The sequence below is a fragment of the Felis catus genome, chromosome D2 (genome assembly GCF_018350175.1).
Source record: "Felis catus isolate Fca126 chromosome D2, F.catus_Fca126_mat1.0, whole genome shotgun sequence".
In the NCBI taxonomy this organism is placed as follows: domain Eukaryota; kingdom Metazoa; phylum Chordata; class Mammalia; order Carnivora; family Felidae; genus Felis; species Felis catus.
This window is the reverse complement of record NC_058378.1, coordinates 78,601,258-78,619,552: the sequence shown is the minus strand read 5'-3', so window position 1 is coordinate 78,619,552 and position 18,295 is coordinate 78,601,258. Positions and strand designations below refer to the sequence as shown.

The following is an 18,295-nucleotide window of genomic DNA, read 5'->3' as shown; positions in this document are numbered from 1 at the left end:
CCATTACATGCCTCCCTTGACCACTCGTGGTTGAAGCCAACAAATGGGGCTGAGGCAGCTGCCTTGAGCCGAGGGAATTCCTGCAGAGCAGTGGGGCCGAGAGCCATCAGCCACCAACACTCCCGGCAGCTTGAGGAATGAGTGATCCCATCTGAGGGAGATGTGGGTGTCACACCAGAGCGGTCACTAGACTCACTTCCTAAAAGAGGATTTTCAGAATGTCTCACAGCGCTAAATTCTGACTCCATTACGCTGTCAAGACACGTGCCTAACAAGGTATGTCAGCAAGGCTAAGAGCAAATTGGGCAATGGAATATCAGCACGTGCAAACCAGATGGGGAGGGTCACCTCATTACCACTGAGCGGGGTGGAACCCAGGCTGTCCATGTGACCTTGCTGCCTCCCCCCTCCCCCCGGAAGGTGGAGTTGCCTTGTTACCTCTGGATGAGGGTTGAGGTCCTGGCTCTACCCAGAGTGGTGTTAAAGGGTGGGGTTGGAAGTCTAGGCTCCCCACCTGGTCTCCGCCTGACCTGGGGGGTGTTGGGGAGGCTCTGGTTACTGCCCACAGGTGACACCACCCTGGGCAGGGGAGGGGAGATGTAAGGATCCTGAGGGCAGGTGAAAGTCTAGGCTCCCCGCTTCACCTTCGTTGGCTAGGCTGGGGGTAGGGCCACAGTTTTACCCATGGTGCGTGGAGCCAGGTGGCTATCGTGTAAAAGTTCTCTGTCTTGCCTGGCTGCTCCTTTACCCATCCTTTGGCTGGAGACAGCAGACTTCTCTTGGGGCCTTTTTGTCTGTACCCATTGGTGTTTCTGGGTTGCAGTTTTCTGTGAAGTGCATTTTGATCCAGAAAGCACAGGATGCTTAGCAGTGGCCATGGCTTTTACACTTCAGCGTCCCTAAGAATCACCTAGAATAGTTGTGGAAAGGGCCGCTTCCTGGCTTCTGTTAGCTGAGCCACAGCCAGAGAGCCTGGCTGGGAAGTTCACTGGCCCCTTATTTATTTATTCTGAAAAGTTCAGTCCTTTCAATGTCGATACTTTTCACGTTAGGCACCTGTTAAAAGTCCTAAGATGCTGAGTTTGGAAGCTGTTAGCCTCTCACTTCCTCAACACATTTGGATAGCTGCAGTTACTGGGCAGATAAGCTTTGGAAAGTAGAAACTCCAGCAGCTCACAGCTTACCTGGAAAACTCCTTAATTCATCTGAAGCCCTTGGGTGAAATCGATGCCCGATGCTAAAATCATGCGACTGAAGATGAAGCCACTGGGTGACAAATGATTAACTTCTGATTTAAAGATACGGTCTTCACCAGACTGACCAGTAATTACGTTTCGTCAACTTCTACTAGGTATAAGCAGGGGACATCATCAAAGTAAACGTCAGTAACCTATTTTTAGCAAGATGGTTGTCGATGAAGGGCACGTTTGAAATGAAACTGAGATGTTCCCCTTTGGAGGCAATGTCCGCCCTTGGGTCACTCGTCAGATTTTTCATCTCTTGGGACTTCAGGGTTAGCTCCCAGGCTCCCCCAAACCCTGCCCTCCTCCCCAGGGGACTTGGCCATATTCATCCCATCTCATACTGCTATTTAATGACAATGAAAGGAAAAATCTCTTGGCCTTAAGGACTCATATTTCAAACATTGCTGTTGAATATTTCTTGACAAGCAAAGAAAAAAACAATGGCCACGTCCAAAACTGTCTCTTTAAAGACTGAGCCTAGTGCAGACCTCTTTCTGTGATGATACAAAGAGAGCTTGGATAAAGTGGGTGCTGCCCTCCTTTCTCAGGAGGGTGTGGGATACACAAGCCTTTCTTTCTGTACTCTTCAGATATCCTGTGTACTTTTTAGCTTTCCTATAAAGCTTTGAGGATCTGGGACACGGACTGAGCGCATGGTAGCTCAGCAAGCAGTCCCGGGTGGTTCGTGTGATTGGGTCTCAGACTCCCATTTGCTGTCAACGTCAAAGCTGTCGCCAAACCCAACAAAGCTGAGGCGCGATTTGTTCCCTTTGAAATGGGCAAAATGAGCTTGTTTTGAGTAAGTGATAAGTAAATGAGCAAATGACCTGTTTGATTCAACTGGCCAGTTATTAGGGTTAAAAAAAAAAAGCAGTGATTTCCTGACACTTAGTTTATTTTTCCTAAGACTCTTAGTGAGCTCTGAAAAGAAATTCTCACATCACTCAAGGGACAGAAGCAAAAAGATCCACCTACCAGCATCCGAACATTAAGGAGTCAAGTAAAAAAAAAAATACCTTAAATTGGCAATTTGATACAGAGAGAGAGAACTCTGTTCTTGATAACATTTTGTGCAGTTAAGACAATGGTCACGTGCTTGGTAGTGAAGAATTAGAAAACGCAGCATCTCCGGCTGGCAAAGAGAGGGACTGCCTGGAAGTTTAGTAATCAGAGAAGGTTTATTTAGCAACAAACTTCAGAGAGAACTTCTTTAGCAGTTTCACCTGTCGCTGTGTGGACAACTTCTGATTTCTCAAACTTATTACATTGCGGAAGGGAAATAGACTTTGCTTTCTAATAACAGAATCACGTGAAAAGTGGAGAAATCAAACAAGGGTCTTGTTCCGACCCGTCCCTCTGTGGACTTCCAGTGGCCCCACCACTTGGAGATGCTCAGTCCGCTCTTCTGTGGTCTCTTCGGGGCCCACATCCCTCTTACTCCGCTCTGCACAGCCCTGGGAGCAGCGGGAGGAATGGTCCCCCACTTTGCACACGGCGACCTCACACTGCAGATACACCACATCATAGCTGCTGAGAAAGTTGAAGGCGTTGAACTTGAACTGGGCCGTGTTCTTCTGGTGGGAGTGGAGGTTGACATAGCTTTTGTCTTTGATGCACCTGATAGAAGAAACCACCCCAGCCACAAGGATTAACTTAAAGGATGGTGTGAATGCACCCCAACTCGAATAATCAGGCTTAGACTCAGACATATGAAGTCCAAACACACCTCTTCCCACTACTCACTCTTTCTTTTATGAAGAAACTTAAAATACTATTGTGAGTAGAAAAACCACTGTTCCTGACAGGTAACTGTGAGAGAAATACAACAAAAATCAAACAAGGTAATTAAATTCCAGCTAGAGCTGTTGCCTTCTGAAGCTCTGCTCTATTTTGCCCAAAGGGGAAGTTAAAGGTGGTGGTTGTCTTATTTGCAGGTGAATTTCGAGTATTTTAAAATGTGGGGTTTTTGTAATTTCAAGTTTTTATTTAAATCCCAGTTAGTTACATACAGTGTAATATCAGTTTCAGTGCTCATCACAAGTGCCCTCCTTAATCGCTACCACCCATCTAGCCCATCCCCCACCCACCTCCCTCCATCAACTTTCAGTTTGTTCTCTATCATTAAGAGTCTGTTTTATGGTTTACCTCTCTGTCCCCCGTCCATCCTATGTTCATCTGTTTCATTTCTTAGATTCCACATGTGAGTGAAATCATATGGCATTTGTCTTTGGCTGACTTATTTCACTTAGCCTTATACCCTCTAGCTCTGTCCTTGTCATTGCAAATGGCAGGATTTCATTCCTTTTGATGAATCTTCTTTATCTATTTATCAGTCAATGGACATTGGGCTCTTTCCAGAATTAGAATGTGTTTTGTAAACCCTAGTACAACCATGGAAAAAGTTAAGGAAAGAAGTATAAATGATACATTAAGAGAGGAGATAAAATGGAGTAATATAAAATGCTCCACTGAAACCAGAGAAGACAGCAAAAGGAGAATAGGGGTAGAAACAGAGAATAAATGCACCAAATAGAAAATAGTTACCAAGATGGTAGATTTTCATCCAACTATATCAGCAATCACTTTAAATGTGAGTGTTCTAAATATGACCATTTAAAGATGCAGACTGCCAGAGCAGATAAAACAAAAGCAACAATAACAAAAAACCCCAAGTTCCAACTAATAACTGTCTATGACACCCATCTTAAAGATAAAGACATAGAAAAATTGAAAGCAAAGGAATGGAGAAAGATTTAGCATGCTAATACTAACCAAAAGAAAGCTGGAGTAGCTATATTAATTCGAAACAAAACAGAGTTCAGAGCCAGGACAATGATCAGAGATGAAGAGGAATACTGCATAATGATAAAGAGACCAGCCCTCCAAAAAGACACAACAACCCTTAATACATGTAGCAACGGAGCATCAAAATGTGTGAGACAAAAACTAATAGAACTGCAAAGAGAAATCTACAAATCCACGGTGATGGCTGGACACTCTAACAGCCCTCTGTCTGTAATTGACAGAACCAGCAGGCAGAAAATCAGGAAGGATTTAGATGACCTAAAAAGCACCATCAATCAGCTAGACTAACAGCCATCTCCAGACCACTCCATCCAACACCAGCAGAACACAACTCTTCTCAAGCCTGCATGGAATATTCACCGAGATAGACCACATTCTGGACCATAGCCCACACCTTAGCAAATTTAAAGAAAAGAAGTCACACAAAATGTATCTTCAGGTCACAATGGAACGGAACTAGAAATCAAAAACAGAAAGGTTGCTAGAGAACTCCTATTTGGAAATCAAACAACACACTTCAAAGTAACCCGGAGGTAAAAGAAAAGTCTCCAGAGAAATGTAAAGAATATTTCGAACTAAGTGAAAAAGAATATACAATTCACCAAAATCAAATAAATCAAATGCACGTGTTGGAAATGAAGAAAGATGTAGAATCCACCTTAGGAAATTAGAAACAGAAGAGCATCTTAAACCTAAACAAGCAGAATTGGGAGAATGTCGGCTGTTAAAATTCTGGCACCAAACTGTGTCTCTCTCCTTGGTCTATTTGTAAAGAGAATGGAAAGGGAAGAGTTTTCTCACTCCGAGACCCAGTGCGGTTCAATGCCACACCTGTGCACCTCCCATGCTATAGGTCATGCCACCCGTGCACAGTGCTACGTCTTGCCCCTCCCCCTGTCTTTTGGAAACAGGTACCACGATGATGCGTCCCATGCGGCTCTCACCACTTTGAAGCTGCCACCAGTAAGTGATAGGGTTTTGTTGTCTTGCACCGGTCACCAATGGCCCATCTCTAAGTGTTTGCTCCTGTTAGGGGGCAAGGGAGCTATGAAGGCAAACAACATACCCAAGTTCTAACTTGGCGAATTTGTTGCTTAATCAAAACAGCCATAGTGAATCTCACCACTATAAGAGTTTAGGCTGAGAAGACGCGCCAGCCCATCAGGGTGGATCAGATGCCTGAGAGCCTGAACCACAAATAGGGAGTGTAATAAAGTCATAAAACACAGAGGGAAGGGAGGCACAGGTATGAAAGGGTGAGATGGGACAGCAGAGTCCAGGACAGCAGGGCCTTTGCCCAAGACTCTTTGGGGATTCAAGGGACGTTGTCCAGGCTTCCTATAACTATTTGTGTCCAGCTGAGATCAGAGGGACGGTAGGGGCCCGACTCTGCCTCTGAGGCATAACGAGGACTATTTTGCACCATGTTACGACTTAGTTCTACCAGAGAAGCCACAGGAATGCCACCTGGATATAACAGTCAACCCTAGAAGGCCTTCTATGTTCCTTACCCGTGCCGGATCAAATCGTACTTGACAGTCGTAAAATCACGGGGATCTGGAGAAGCCACACAGGTATCCACAAAGAGCCTCAGGCTGGGGTCGGGGCTCTGGAGTGTGACCTGGAGGAAGACCCCTTTCCTCTGGCTGGCATAGTGTGGCCCCAGGCTGATGGGCGATTCGAGGAAGGATATGGACACATCATAGCCGACGCTCTCCCTTGGGACGTCAGCCCCGGGACTGATGTCAACTGCAGATGGGTCATCCGCCCTGCAGGTGAACTTCAGCTGAGGCACCTTGTGTCGCACGATGACTCGGCCAGGGTGGCCCCGTGTTCGGCTTCTGATGGAGTTGGAGTAGCTGAGGGAGCCGAGACTTTCCTGGGAGGACGAGAGGGGAGGTTCTGGCCAGTGCTCCTGGCTCCCTGACAAGCACCTTCCTACACCGGCAGAGGCCTCTCCACACACCTGCTGGGTGCCAGTCGGCCGGCAAGCTGGAGGCAGGGGGCCTCGGGGCTGCCTCCCGTGGTACCTAGTGCCACGGCGGAGTGACGTAGCACTTCAGGGAGCACGCAAGGTGCCCCGGTGTGTGAGCCTGCCCTCCCTTCTTCCCTCCTGTGAGGGCCGAGCTGTGCTGGTATGAGGTGGGGCAGGGGGTCCACACTGGCTACCCGGCGCTCTCTCCACCCAATTCCTGCACACGTGCCCCCCCCCCCCCTCAGCCCGGGTGTTCTCAGCCAGGCACGGACCATGGCCCACTGTGCTTTTCTCCTCTCTTCCAGCCCCTCTCTTCTCTTGGTCCCAGAGGGGTTCTGGCTCCCTGTGAGCTGGGGGCCTGGCCCTGCTCGCCTTGAGTCTCAGCCTTGTCCTTCAAATCCAGCAAGACTCGAAGGGCTAAAGGGGTGCTGAAGACTACTGTGCGAGGTGCCGTCGCCTCCGGCAGCCTCCTCCCCACAGCCTTGTGTGCCGTCCAGAGACTCAGCCCGCCCAGCAACGTGGATTGCAGGAAGCCTCTGCGTGTGTGACTCAGATCCTTGACGTCCGCCTGGGAACCCTCCAAGGACCTCCCTGTCAGCTCAGACCAGGTCTGCCTTTTTATTTATTTATTTATTTATTTATTTATTTAAAGAAATTTTTTTTTAACGTTTATTCGTTTTTTAAGAGACAGAGCGTGAGTGAGGGAGGGGCAGAGAGAGAGGGAGTCACAGAATCCGAAGCAGGCTCCAGGCTCTGAGCTGTCAGCACAGAGCCCTACGTAGGGCTCGAACTCACCGTGAGATGGTGACCTGAGCCAAAGTCGGACGCTCAACCGACTGAGCCACCCAGGTGCCCCCCGCCTTTTTAGACCTTTCCTTTCCTACTCATCCCCCTGCCCCTTCCCAGCCTCCATTATGACATTTTAATACAACAAAGATACTCTTCACGTTCTGCACGCTTTATCCGTAAAAACAGACATTTTTTTCTTTGTGCCCCGAAGAAACAGCGTCTCCCTTGTCCCTTGACCTGATGCACAGCTTAGAGGAAAAGCTAAACTCCATTACTGCATGGTCCTGCCCCTTCCAACCTGACCTTGGGCTTCCCGGTGCTGACTCCTCGAATCTCTTCCTCAAGCCCTCCAAGTTTGCTGCTGCCCGGGGGGCCTCATCACTAGCCCCCCTGCACGGAGCACGCCCCCTGTTCCTTTACCTGGCTCCGTCTCCTTATTCAGGCCTCAGCTCCTTGGCCACCCTATTCGAAGTGGCCTTCCTTCCACCCCACATCATCTCCTATTCTTTTCCTTGTTTTGCCATCTTAAGGTCTGTGAAATGATTCTCATATGTGCATTTGTGCAGTGCCTCCTTCTCGAATGTGAGAGCTGTGGAGCCCGGCCCCTGTCTCGTTGGCCGCTGTGTCCTCAGCACCTAGAAGGTTTGCTTACTCCCTGACTCTGCAGTCACACACAGGACCTTCCTGTCGCAGTGTTTTCGCCATGGGTGGTCTGGGACTGGCCATCACCCCAAGTGGTTCCTGACCTGCGGTGTCCTCTGGCCCCAGTGCTGTAGGAGCTAGGCCAGCCGGGGCCACAGAGGACACTGCCAGGGTTCTCCCTGATGACCTAGAAGTTTCCGGGTGCCTACCGCGCAGACACGGGGGGGGGGGCTTCCGGCACGGCCCCTGGGGCAGAAACCTCTGAGGTAAAAACTAGAAGGTTCAGAGCAAAAAGGATAAGGACGACTGTGGGTCTACACAACCAAATAGACAAAATGTGAAGTATGGAGTGAAGCAGTGACTTGGCATCCTGCAGGCTATTGGATGAATCAAACCTCCAACAATGCCAAATGTTTGCTGTTCTGTGTGTCTAAATACTGATACAAAGGAAGAGAGGAATAGCATGGAGACCGTGCTGTGTAACGTGGTACATTGATGGTACATTGTTAGGTATGCTGAGAAAAGTGCGATTTTGTAGTTACGCACTCTTCGCTTGTTTCCTTAACTTCAGTGACGTTGTCTCGTGAAATAAGCTGGTGGTTAAGGAAAATGAGACAGACATACACATTTCATTATACCCAAATGTCTATGCTTTCTAGATTGGGGAATACAGCTAGCTGTCTGGTTAGAACGCAGCTGTCAGATCATTTGTCCTCTCCCATGCCCAGCGCCATAGCGTGCACATAGTAGGTGTGCACTAACGGTGAATAAAGAAGCAAGTTGTGGAAAATGCTCAGCTTTGGAGCTAAAAGAACAGCACCCATCATCCATCCATCTATCCATTCATCCGTCTATTTACCCACCCATCAGTCCATCAGCACTCAGCACTTATTACTGTGTATTCCAAATTCAGTACGTACTCTAAATTCCCAAAAGGAAGGAAAATTTCAGACGAATTAGTGAGTGCTCCAGGTCTCACTGAATTCAGAAACAAAATCATGGCCGTGCCTTTCTTCTGGCCCTGCCAGGTTTTTAACAGGTGGTTGAATTTTCCAAATCTCTCTCCTTGGCCTCCGTCCACAGAAGGGTACCACCACCCCGTCAGTTTCTTACCTGTCTGACGGTGCCACAGTGACCATAGGGAATGTTGAAGATCAGATAGCGCCCCGTGACGTGGGGACGACACAGCTCATCATTTAAGTGGATGTCCCAGGAGGAGTAGCCCAGCCTCCGGAGATAACCTCGGTCAATGGTGACTTGGAAGAGGTGAGGCAAGCAGGAAAGCCAGGCTGCAGGAGGAGGCGCATGGGGAGAAGCTCACAAAGACGATTTGGTACACTGGGCGCATCGGTCCAGGACATGGGTGCGTGCTTACTTTATAAAGCATGGACAGTGCCTTGCGCCCGGGGGCTGCCTCAGCTCCCATCACCCCCAACCCTTGACTTGACTTCCGCTGATTTTATTTATATCCTCTCTTTTCCAAAAAGTCACACCATATCATGGGAGTCTTATACACACAGCACATGTCCCACGTGCCGAGAGTCAGAGCCTCGTCTATAGATTTAGAGAACGGCCCATTTCCCGTGTTGAGGACACCCGAGGCTGAACGTACATCTATCTGAGGCAAGGGCGTGGGAGCAAAGAGGGAGGGAGCATAGGTGTTAAGAGGCTTCTTCCCCAGCCTCCTGAAGCCCGGCGAGTAGATAGAGATGTGAGAGATCTCGGTGGAGACAGAAGCTGGTGCCCCCTCAAAACCCGTTCTCTCTCCTGGGGACAACTGCTGTCTTAGTTCCGCCTTCCCGCAGCTTAGAGGGGAGGGCTTACCATTGTCTTTGGGTACAGCAGAGGCAGCCAGGCCTGGTGAGAAGCAAACGTCAGCCGTGCAATATGGAGGAGGAGGGTATAGGCAGCAGTAGAACATGCAGTGCCGGGAAATGGGCTCATTCTGTTGAGCTACGGAAGCTGGAGCACCATGGCTTGAGAGTACTCCAAGCAATGGGAAGGGAAAGAGGGCCCAGAACCTCCCGATGGAGCAGGAGGGAGGGATCCCGGTGTGCGTGAAGAAGCGTTGAGAGTACGGGTGTCATCAACACCAAGAGAATAGTAAATACAGGGCTTTGCAGATTATAAACACCATCACATGAGTGAATTCGGGCTGGTGTCCCTTCCCATGCACAGGACATGCTCGGAATCTCAGGCAGGGAAGTAGGCAGTTCATAGCCATCGAAGGCCTCCCCAGCACAGAAGCAAGGTGGGACAGTCACCTGTGGCTAGGGTCCTGGCCAGGAAGCACGGCTGGCCAGATTCATTCAACCCCTTCTGATACTTTTGGCCCCAGACCTTTGATCCTTCGGTAGCTGTACCCAATCAACCCTGGTGTATGATCCAAGAATGGAAAACGAATTACCCTTGCCAGTGGGTCCGCCGACAGCAGGAGGCATGGCTGGAACTGTGAGCAGACACAATGAAAGTGAGGGTCTGGAAGATAGGATCCCAAGACCCCAGGGGACTCATACTCTATGGCTCTCTGCGGGACTGTTAGTCTCAGGGGGACTCTGATAGTTTTTCTATTTGTGATCCATTTCTGTGCAAAACAAGAGTAACTCCCACATAAAGATAAGAGCAATAGAATGATTCTTTGGTTTGCCTGTTAAAAAACTTAAGGATGGAACAGACAAAGGGGGCTCGGACTTGTTCACCAAATCTGAGAATTCCGTAACTCTCTGAGATTTCCCCGGGGGTAAATGTAGGACAAATATAAGAAACTACTACTCCACCCCAAACAGGGTCCAGCTATGGAGGCCAGAATGCCAAGAGGGGTATCGGGTGGTAATAAAAAGTACTACAGGAAAGGCAGAGGCCAAATCTTGGGTGAGAGGGACATGCCAGCCGACATTCCGACTTCCGACGGCCAGGTCAGGGTGAAGAAGGGTGTCCACCTACGACTGTGCCCTCACATGCGCCCTTGATATCCCAGCAGCCGGGGCCTTGGCTTTAGGAACGCGGGCAGAGGAAGAGGGACGGAGCCCCGGGGACAGCCCCGATCGCCGACGCGCTGCGGCACCTGTGCAGACCACGCCCGCGTCCTCCCGGTGGCGACAGTTGTGGCGCGTCCAGCCCGAGTGGCCGCAGCGGTCCAGTGCGTCCTCGGTGCCCGCGCAGCGCACGTCGTCCAGCAGGATGGGCCCCGAGCCCGGGCCGAAGCGGCCGCGCCCCGGGGCGGCGAGCGCGGGGCCGCAGCGCAGCAGGCGACATACGACGCGGGCGTCCCTGATGTCCCAGTGGTCGTCGCACACCGTGCCCCACACGCCCTGGTGGCGGACCTCGACCCGCCCCTCGCAGCGGCTGCGCCCGCCCGCCAGGCGCAGGGGAGGGTCTGCGGGAGGAGAGAGAGAGAGCGAAACGGGGTCGCGGGGGTGACAGGTGCGACAGCTGCCCTCCGTTGCTCCGTGCATGTCATTTGCAGTGGAAGAGTTGACACTGTGGGGAGCTTCACCACGCCAGGCGGTGCTGCCTTCTGTCTCTCGCACCCTCCTTCCCGTCCCCCCACCCCCTGCACTCTCTCATAGAAAAGTCAAACCTGAATTAACTGAAGGCCGCAGACAATGGCGGATATTGTCAGCCTAGTTGCCCAGACACGTGAGAATGTAATCGTCACACAAAAGTACCAAGACCCCAAAGAAAACAAAATGGCAAACCCCTCAAATCTTTGGAGTAAAATTATTGAGGCACTGCTGTGGCTTAGCAAACAACATCTGTCCAGTGAAATTCCTTTTACTCTGGATGAATAAAAGCCAACCCTTGAACTGCACAAAGTGTATTGTGTGACCTGGCTGTTCCACTCGCAGGTGTTTGCTCAAGATAAAGGAAACAGATGTGCGTCGGAAGATTTGTGCGTAGCAGAATTCTCCACCATCCACACATGCCCACCAGCGGGAGAGGGGAATGAATAAATTGCTGACTACCCACACAGTGGAATATTACTAAGCAATAAAAAGGAGCGAAATGCCAACGTAAGGAACCATATAGACAAATCTCAAAAACAATTTGTTAAGCAAAAGAAAGCAGACGCAGAAGAGCACGTATTATTTGATCCCATTGATATGCGATTCTAGAAAAACAAATCTGACCTACGGTGGCAGAAAGGAGACCAGTGGTCGGTCGCCTGGGGGATTTGCTGCAAAGGGACATGAAGGAACTTTTGGGGGTGATGGGAATGTTCTAGATCTTAATTCCGGTGGTGGTGGTGGTGGTGGTGGTGGTGGTTACATAGTTGTATACGTTAGAAAAACCTCATAGATGTTTGCAACTTACTGTGTATCATTATAGGTCAAAAAAAGGTGACTTAAAGAAGTAAAAATAATTTTAAAAATCTAGAGTGTCAGTGGTTCCATACCCATAGATGTGTGTAAAATTATTTGTCTTCATATAAGAGGGGTTGCTAGCAACTGTTTTCCAACTTCCTGCTCTGTTTGGCCCATAGAAGATGCTTAGTGAATGCTAATAAATACCACTGGCTGTGGTTTCTCTGTGACTGCAGTGTCCTAGTTTAGGATAGTTGCTCTCTCCTTATGCAATTGGTTGCTGTGATACTGGAGCAAGATAACCATGCTTGGCTGAACTATGAATAAAGGCAAGTATCTTTTGGGTCCGGCCTCAGGAGGTGAATTTGGGGCTGCTGCCCCACAAAGGTATGTGTAGACATAGACATAGACATTTGCATATATACTTACATACGCATATATATTTACATACACATTTACATACACATATATGTCTATTACTCATAAAAGGTTTCTGTAAGGAGCAGGAACTTTGAAAAAAAAAAAAAAAAAGAATTACGATCCTAACAGTACTGATAATGATTTGATAATTTAAGTGCTTAGGAACAAACAAAACTTACCAGGCAAGGGGATCATGTCTTCACCAGTTGAAATTGTAACTGTAAAAAAAGAAAACCTGAGCTTAAAAAAAACACATATCCTCAAAGTCACATATTTATATTCAGAGCTGAAAAAGACCCACACATTTTCTGGAGGTTCAGAGACTAATAGTTTTGTTTGAGTTTCTGCTTAGGTTTAGGTGCAGAAATACCATCCACCAAGTTTTATTATTTTTTTTTATCAAAATGTAACAAGTGGTGCTTATTCTCCAAAAGGAAAATAATTTGCTGAATGGTCACAAAAGAAGCCTTATAAATATACTAAATTTTTATGGGAAAAATATGAAAGTATTAGATTTTGTAGGAAAAATGTTTATAGGGGCTGAAAATGAAATGGAGAAAACCCATCAGATTTCTCAGAAATGTTTTTTGATAAGAGAAAGATCAGGGCTCCTGGGTGGCTCAGTCAGTTAAGTGGCTCAGGTCATGATCTCACGGTTCATGAGTTTGAACCCCACGGTTCATTCACATCGGGCTCTCCGCTGTCAATGTGGGGCCCGCTTCAGATGCTCTGTCCCCCTCTCTCTCTGCCCCTGCTCCTCTCACTCTCTCTCTCTCTCTCTCACAAAAATAAATAAACTTAAAAAAATATTAAAAGACCAGAAAAATAATATTTGAGAGGTGTAATTCCATATGAAAATATACAGAGAGAAGCAAGGTAGGAAAAGTAACAATGGATTTTATGATAGAATATGGTTGTATAAATAACTATGAGACGAAGAGTGAATCTAGCAACAGGCATATGAGCTTTACCAGGTGATGATGTCGCTTTTGTTGAAATCAGATGTATGGCTGCCGAAACAAAACAGAGAGAGATTTTTTTCCGGTGAAAAGAAAGCATTAAGATCGGATGTTGTTGAAATTTTATGCAGTGGGCTGCAAGCTTATGAAAATAAGCCTGATCCATAAGCTGCATATAATACAATCCACCTGCTTATTTATCTTGTGGACTCACACATCCGGGAGTGAAATGATATATGAGCGGTTGGCATTTTGCAGGACAGATGAATAAATCCCATTTAGAGCTTCCAGGATGTGTCGTATAATTCACACCTCAGATCCCTACAGCAGCTGCTCCAGGGAAGTATCATCAGTGTGTCAGAGATGAGGAAGTTGAGACCCAGAGGGCTTGTATGACATGCCCGGGGCATCCTCAGTTCTGACCTGGGAGGCCCCGAAGCATAACCCTTTCCGCAGCACTCTGCCTTCCGGGAGCATGAAATGTGGGAGTCGCATTCACTCTGCCTGCTCTGGGGTGAAGGGGGATGAGGGGGAAGGAAGGGAATGGTCTGACGGTTACCACATCTGCCCTCACACTCCCAGGGGCAGGAAGTGATTGTGCTGTCACGCTTTTGTAAAGATGTGTGATGCCACTTAATCTGCATGAAAAGCAGCCCAGTTCCCGTGAAACCGGGTCTGCAAAGAAAAACTCATCTCATGTGAGGTCAAGAGTCAGTGAGAAGTACGAGTGAAGGACTCTTCTGCCAAAAGTGAGGTCATGATGAGGGCAGGGAAAGGAGGAAATGAGGAAGGGAGGGATGGAAGGAGGCAGGGAGAACTCTCCCTAAGTGGAAGCGAGAGGAAAGTCCGAAGCTTGGCTTCACGGCCTTTTGCACCATTATGCCTTCAAAGTAACCAGGACTTGAAAAGAAAGGAAACAGAACAAAAGAAAGCGATAGGCCTTGCTACTCAGGAGGTCAGCGTCAGACAGATCGAATGGAGTCACACAGGCAGATTCATCGGCAAAGACTGGGAGCAGAAAGGACCTTGGCTGGGAGCTGGGATCCCCAGCTTGCTCAGTGACTGCTGTGGACTCACTTATGTCCCCTCAAAATTCACATGTCAAAGCCCTAACCCCCAGTGTAGCTGTATTTGGAGATGGGGCCACTGAGGAAGTAGTCAAGGTTAAGTGAGGTCATAAGGGGAGGCCCTGATCTGATAGGATTAGCGTCCTTATAAGAAGACACATCAGAGCTCCCATTCTCTCCCTCTCTCTCTGTCTCTCTCCCCCTCAGGGAGCACACACTGGGGAAGGGAAGGCCCTGTGAGCGCACAGCGAGAAGGTGGCCATCTTCAACCCAAGGGAAGACCCTCACCAGACGCCGACCCTGCCGGCACCTTGATCTCGGACTTCTAGAACTGTGGGAAGTAAGTCTTTGCTGTTTAAGCCGCACAGTCTGTGGTATTCAGTTATGGCTGCCTGAGCTAGGACCGTGGCAAGTGTCCTCCTTCTCAGGGCCTCCTTTTCCTCCAAAGCGAGAGTAGTGGTTTAGCATTTTACTCCTCGAGGGCGGTCGCTGACCCACCGGCAGCATCGTCTGGGAGCCCGTGAGAATGCAGAATCCAGACTCCACCCTGGAGCCACTGAGTCTGAATCTGCGTCTTAAGAAGTTCTTCAGGCCACTCACGTGCACGTCAACATTCGAGGTTTGCTGCCGTGGGTCATCTCTAAGGTATCCTCCAGGGTTGACCCTTTGACGCCCTTTTATCCTAGTCATCCCCTCCTCACATCTGCCTTCACCGTGTTCGGAATCAGAGCCACTTTTGGGGTAGCGGTCTGGAGCTTCCCTACCACCCCCATCCCCCCATCTCCCCTGACCTCTCCTGGGAAAAACAGGAAGTGTTTCCTCTGGGTGTGTGAGTCCTGCTGGGCTGGGGTTTCTCAGGAAGTCGTTCACGAGGGCTGCCGCAAAGAACAGAGAGCGTACCTGGTGAAGAGGTCTCCTCTTCCCGAGTGGGACTCGTGTCTGCAACCAAAGAAGAGCGAAAAGAAAATAGAATGTTTTGGTTGGAACAACAGTGTGGTAGAAAGTGGAATTGCGTACGGGGAGAGCCAACACGATCGCAGTCCAGTTGTCTCGCCTTTGCGTGTGCCGGGTGGGCCAAAGCCTCACCTGTAACACAACACACGCCACCGAGCAAGTGGAGTGTGGAGCCCCCGCCCTCGCCTCCCATGGGCCAGGGCGACAATGAGAGGGCGTCCCCCAGCGTAGGGACCACTCTGTGTCTACGGATGTATGAACCGAACACGAAGCTGGGACTTGGGGGCTTCTACCACGGGCAAAATATTCGGTACGCAGGTTCATTTGTCCAACAGAAAGAAGGAGAGTTGGTCACCTTTAACTTAAGAAATGTGACAGGCAGAAAACATTACCAGGGGGCGGGTCCACTTCTGTGGAGGCTGAAGATATATCTGTATATGGACAGAGAGAATAGGACACTTGAAACCGGGAGGAAAAGGACACTTCAGTGTGTCTTTTCATTCAGTTTACTTTGTGGTCAAAGTGGTCATGACGTGAGCTCGTTTTCTAAACAGAACAAGGCAAGTCAGAAGCTGGTCTCGTTAATTTAAACAGCACAACGAGAGAGACTTTACCGGGTGGAGAGGTCACTTCCACTGAGGTTGGAGAGGTATCTGTAGAAAAAGAGAAGAAACCCAAAACCAGTGTCCTGAATTTCCATGGAACAACCTAGTCCGATGAACGGAACCCCAAGAAGAGGCACTTAGTGGGGCAGGAGACAGTGTTTTACCTGGTGTGGAGGTCACGGTGGTTGCGACTGAAGCTGCAAGACAACAAAAATGACAAACAATATGACAGCCGTATCAGGCATATGTGTTCCTAAGACACAGCACACGTAAAGGAGGCCGTTGTAATCAGTATGACTGGCCTGACTTGTCTCCCTGCTTTTCGGACAGAGGCAATGGCAGGGCATTTCTAGATCCGCCATTGCCTCTAGGCCCCCTTCTACTCATTGGCTCTCCATTCCTTTGGCCCACCCTTTACTCCTCCCCTTGGAGAAGGTGGACGTTACCTGCTCAGAGGACACCAACCATCGGTCCAAATTTCTCCCGATGTGGGCTAATCTAACAAAGGTTCTTCAAATGGAGGGCTTTCTTTGCCTGGTCCTCCATCCTCTCCTCAAATGGTTGGAAGGTAGTGACACAGGAAAGGGGGACCTCTATAGACCGGAACTTTCTCCAGGGGCTGTCCCAAGACCTAGACTTCAGTCTAAGTCCATTTGCCTCTTGTATTAAGAGTTGCCCTTGGCAAAAAAGGCCATTTTTGGTGTTAACTCCGGTGTTTTATTTAATTGCTTTAGCACCTAGAGTAGGGGAGAGCACCCTCTTTATTGTGCCCCCACAAATAAACCTTTAACACTCTATATGTAAAATAGTTAAACCCAAAGTCACACCAGGAGCTCCTCAGATAATTGCAACCAGCATCACTCAAGATCTATTGCACAAGAGGGGTGTTACTTGTTACCTTGGTCAACTCTCTATCCCTTAGGACCTTGGCACAGAGCCTGACACAAGTTTACCCTCCCTGAATGTTGGATGAATGTCTAAGGGGGATCAGTCAAAGCCATGGCTGAACTCCCCACCATTCTTGCAATACCCACTTTGCGGTTGGTCTCCAGGAGAAACTCTCACCATGGACAGTTGACATTAGACCGCCAGTCAGTCCAGTGCATGACTTATTTTGGAGTTTGGCTGAATTGGCTGAAATAATCTATCCATTGGTCCATGCAGTTAGCTGGGCTGCCCAGAATTCATTCACCATCAGAGAATATAGAGGTGGCCTATGTGAGTCAGGTCAATATAAATGTACTTAAAAACTAAAGAATGAGGGACGCCTGGGCGGCTCAGTCGGTTAAGCGTCTGACGTCAGCTTAGGTCATGATCTCGTGGTGAGTTCAAGCCCTGCATCAGGCTCTGTGCTGACAGCTCAGAGCCTGGAGCCTGCTTCGGGTTCTGTGTCTCCCTCTCTCTTTGCCCCTCCCCATGCTCGTGCTCTGTTTCTCTCTCTCAAAAATAAATTAAGATTAAAAAAAAACTCCAAAGAATAAGATAATTTGATCAGGACATACACAGTTGTGTAGTGAGCTCCCTGGAAAATCACATAAGATTCTTTATAGCTAGTAAGGTGGATAGGACCCAAAATAACATCAGCATTACCTGTTAAGGTGGTTACAGTAATACTAAAAGATCCTGGAAAGAAGAAAAGGCAGTTGGTCAAAACCTGCCTAATGGCAAAAATAATTGTTTTACAGTTAACCTGTTTCCTTCTCTCTGTCCCTGGAGCATAGCGATCATGGACTTCGTTTATTTAATCAACAAATTTTGATTCATCCACCTATGCTGTGGCAGGCACTGTGCTAGGTGCTGGAGAGAAACAATAAAGAAAACTAGATGGGACTCCTGCTCGGTAAAATTGCTGCTGTGACAAGCGCTATGAAGGAGAAATAGGTGATGCTCTGAGAACCTGTGACAGGTGATCTCACCTGGCCAGAGAGGTCCCCTCTCTGTCTCCCCGAGAGGCACCACCACCTCATGCCTGGCACAGGGTCTGGCCCACACTGAGCACGCTGCTCAAAGACAGTGACCACCTTACGCCTCCCGCACTCCCCCACCAAGGTGTCCTGGCATTGGCCCTGGTGACGTGGCCCAGGCAGTCGTGCTGCCCCATCTGCCTACATTTGCAGGGGGCAGAGGGCATTACCAGGTGAAGACGTCGCTTCTGCTGAAGTAGGAATTGCGCCTAAATATGGAACACAAACAGGAAAGTCAGCCAACGGAAAGATTTTATGCGTTTTCCGATTGTGCACAGTTCCGCCTTTCCTATGATCTCATTGCCCTGGTTTTGTTGTTGGTACAACTCAAGTGTGGGGACTAGTCATTTCCCAACCTCCTGAATAAAAGTTGATGCACCCAAAGTAAAACACGGGAGCTGTTATAAAGGAAAACTTTACTGAAATGAAGCACAGTTCCCCGTCCTGTCCTTCTAAACAGAAGACATTAGTCATATTCTAACCTGCACGATTCAGGCTCATGAGGAAGAAACCACTGTTGTTCAGGCTTGTCATACAGAGGTGTGTCAAAGGATGCTGAGGTTAGTG

The 18,295-nt window shown here is 48.7% G+C and overlaps 2 protein-coding genes across 2 annotated transcripts in view; both read right to left on the bottom strand.

The window, feature by feature from the left end:
• Positions 1–2,399: 2,399 nt before the first annotated feature.
• LOC123380779 (deleted in malignant brain tumors 1 protein-like) lies at positions 2,400–9,376 on the bottom strand. The gene is made up of 4 exons (XM_045039987.1): positions 9,280–9,376; positions 8,569–8,771; positions 5,561–5,928; positions 2,400–2,861 (listed from the first exon to the last, which is right to left on the bottom strand). The coding sequence occupies exons 1-4, from the start codon at positions 9,374–9,376 to the stop codon at positions 2,570–2,572; spliced, it is 960 nt and encodes a 319-aa protein (XP_044895922.1). The 3' UTR covers positions 2,400–2,569.
• LOC109492837 (deleted in malignant brain tumors 1 protein-like) overlaps positions 8,896–18,295 on the bottom strand; it is a 23,638-nt gene continuing 14,238 nt past the window's right edge. The window contains exons 7-16 of the mRNA XM_045039986.1: positions 17,899–17,937; positions 17,355–17,387; positions 15,929–15,961; positions 15,774–15,812; positions 15,552–15,590; positions 15,106–15,144; positions 13,151–13,189; positions 12,359–12,397; positions 10,520–10,831; positions 8,896–9,904 (exon numbers count right to left, since the gene is read on the bottom strand). Coding sequence (XP_044895921.1) covers positions 9,765–9,904; positions 10,520–10,831; positions 12,359–12,397; positions 13,151–13,189; positions 15,106–15,144; positions 15,552–15,590; positions 15,774–15,812; positions 15,929–15,961; positions 17,355–17,387; positions 17,899–17,937 — 752 coding nt within the window. The 3' untranslated portion in view covers positions 8,896–9,764. The remainder of the gene's footprint in view (positions 9,905–10,519; positions 10,832–12,358; positions 12,398–13,150; positions 13,190–15,105; positions 15,145–15,551; positions 15,591–15,773; positions 15,813–15,928; positions 15,962–17,354; positions 17,388–17,898; positions 17,938–18,295) is intronic.

What these genes read in the sequence shown, in the direction of transcription:
- LOC123380779 (XM_045039987.1), bottom strand. Translation starts at nt 9,376, where the DNA reads ATGTTCTACTGCTGCCTATACCCTCCTCCTCCATATTGCACGGCTGAC. An exon ending in ACTGTGGCACCGTCAGACAG is followed by an intron (nt 5,929 to 8,568) that starts GTAAGAAACTGA and finishes TCGTCCTCCCAG; the next exon opens with GAAAGTCTCGGCTCCCTCAG. An exon ending in TACGATTTGATCCGGCACGG is followed by an intron (nt 2,862 to 5,560) that starts GTAAGGAACATA and finishes TTCTTCTATCAG; the next exon opens with GTGCATCAAAGACAAAAGCT.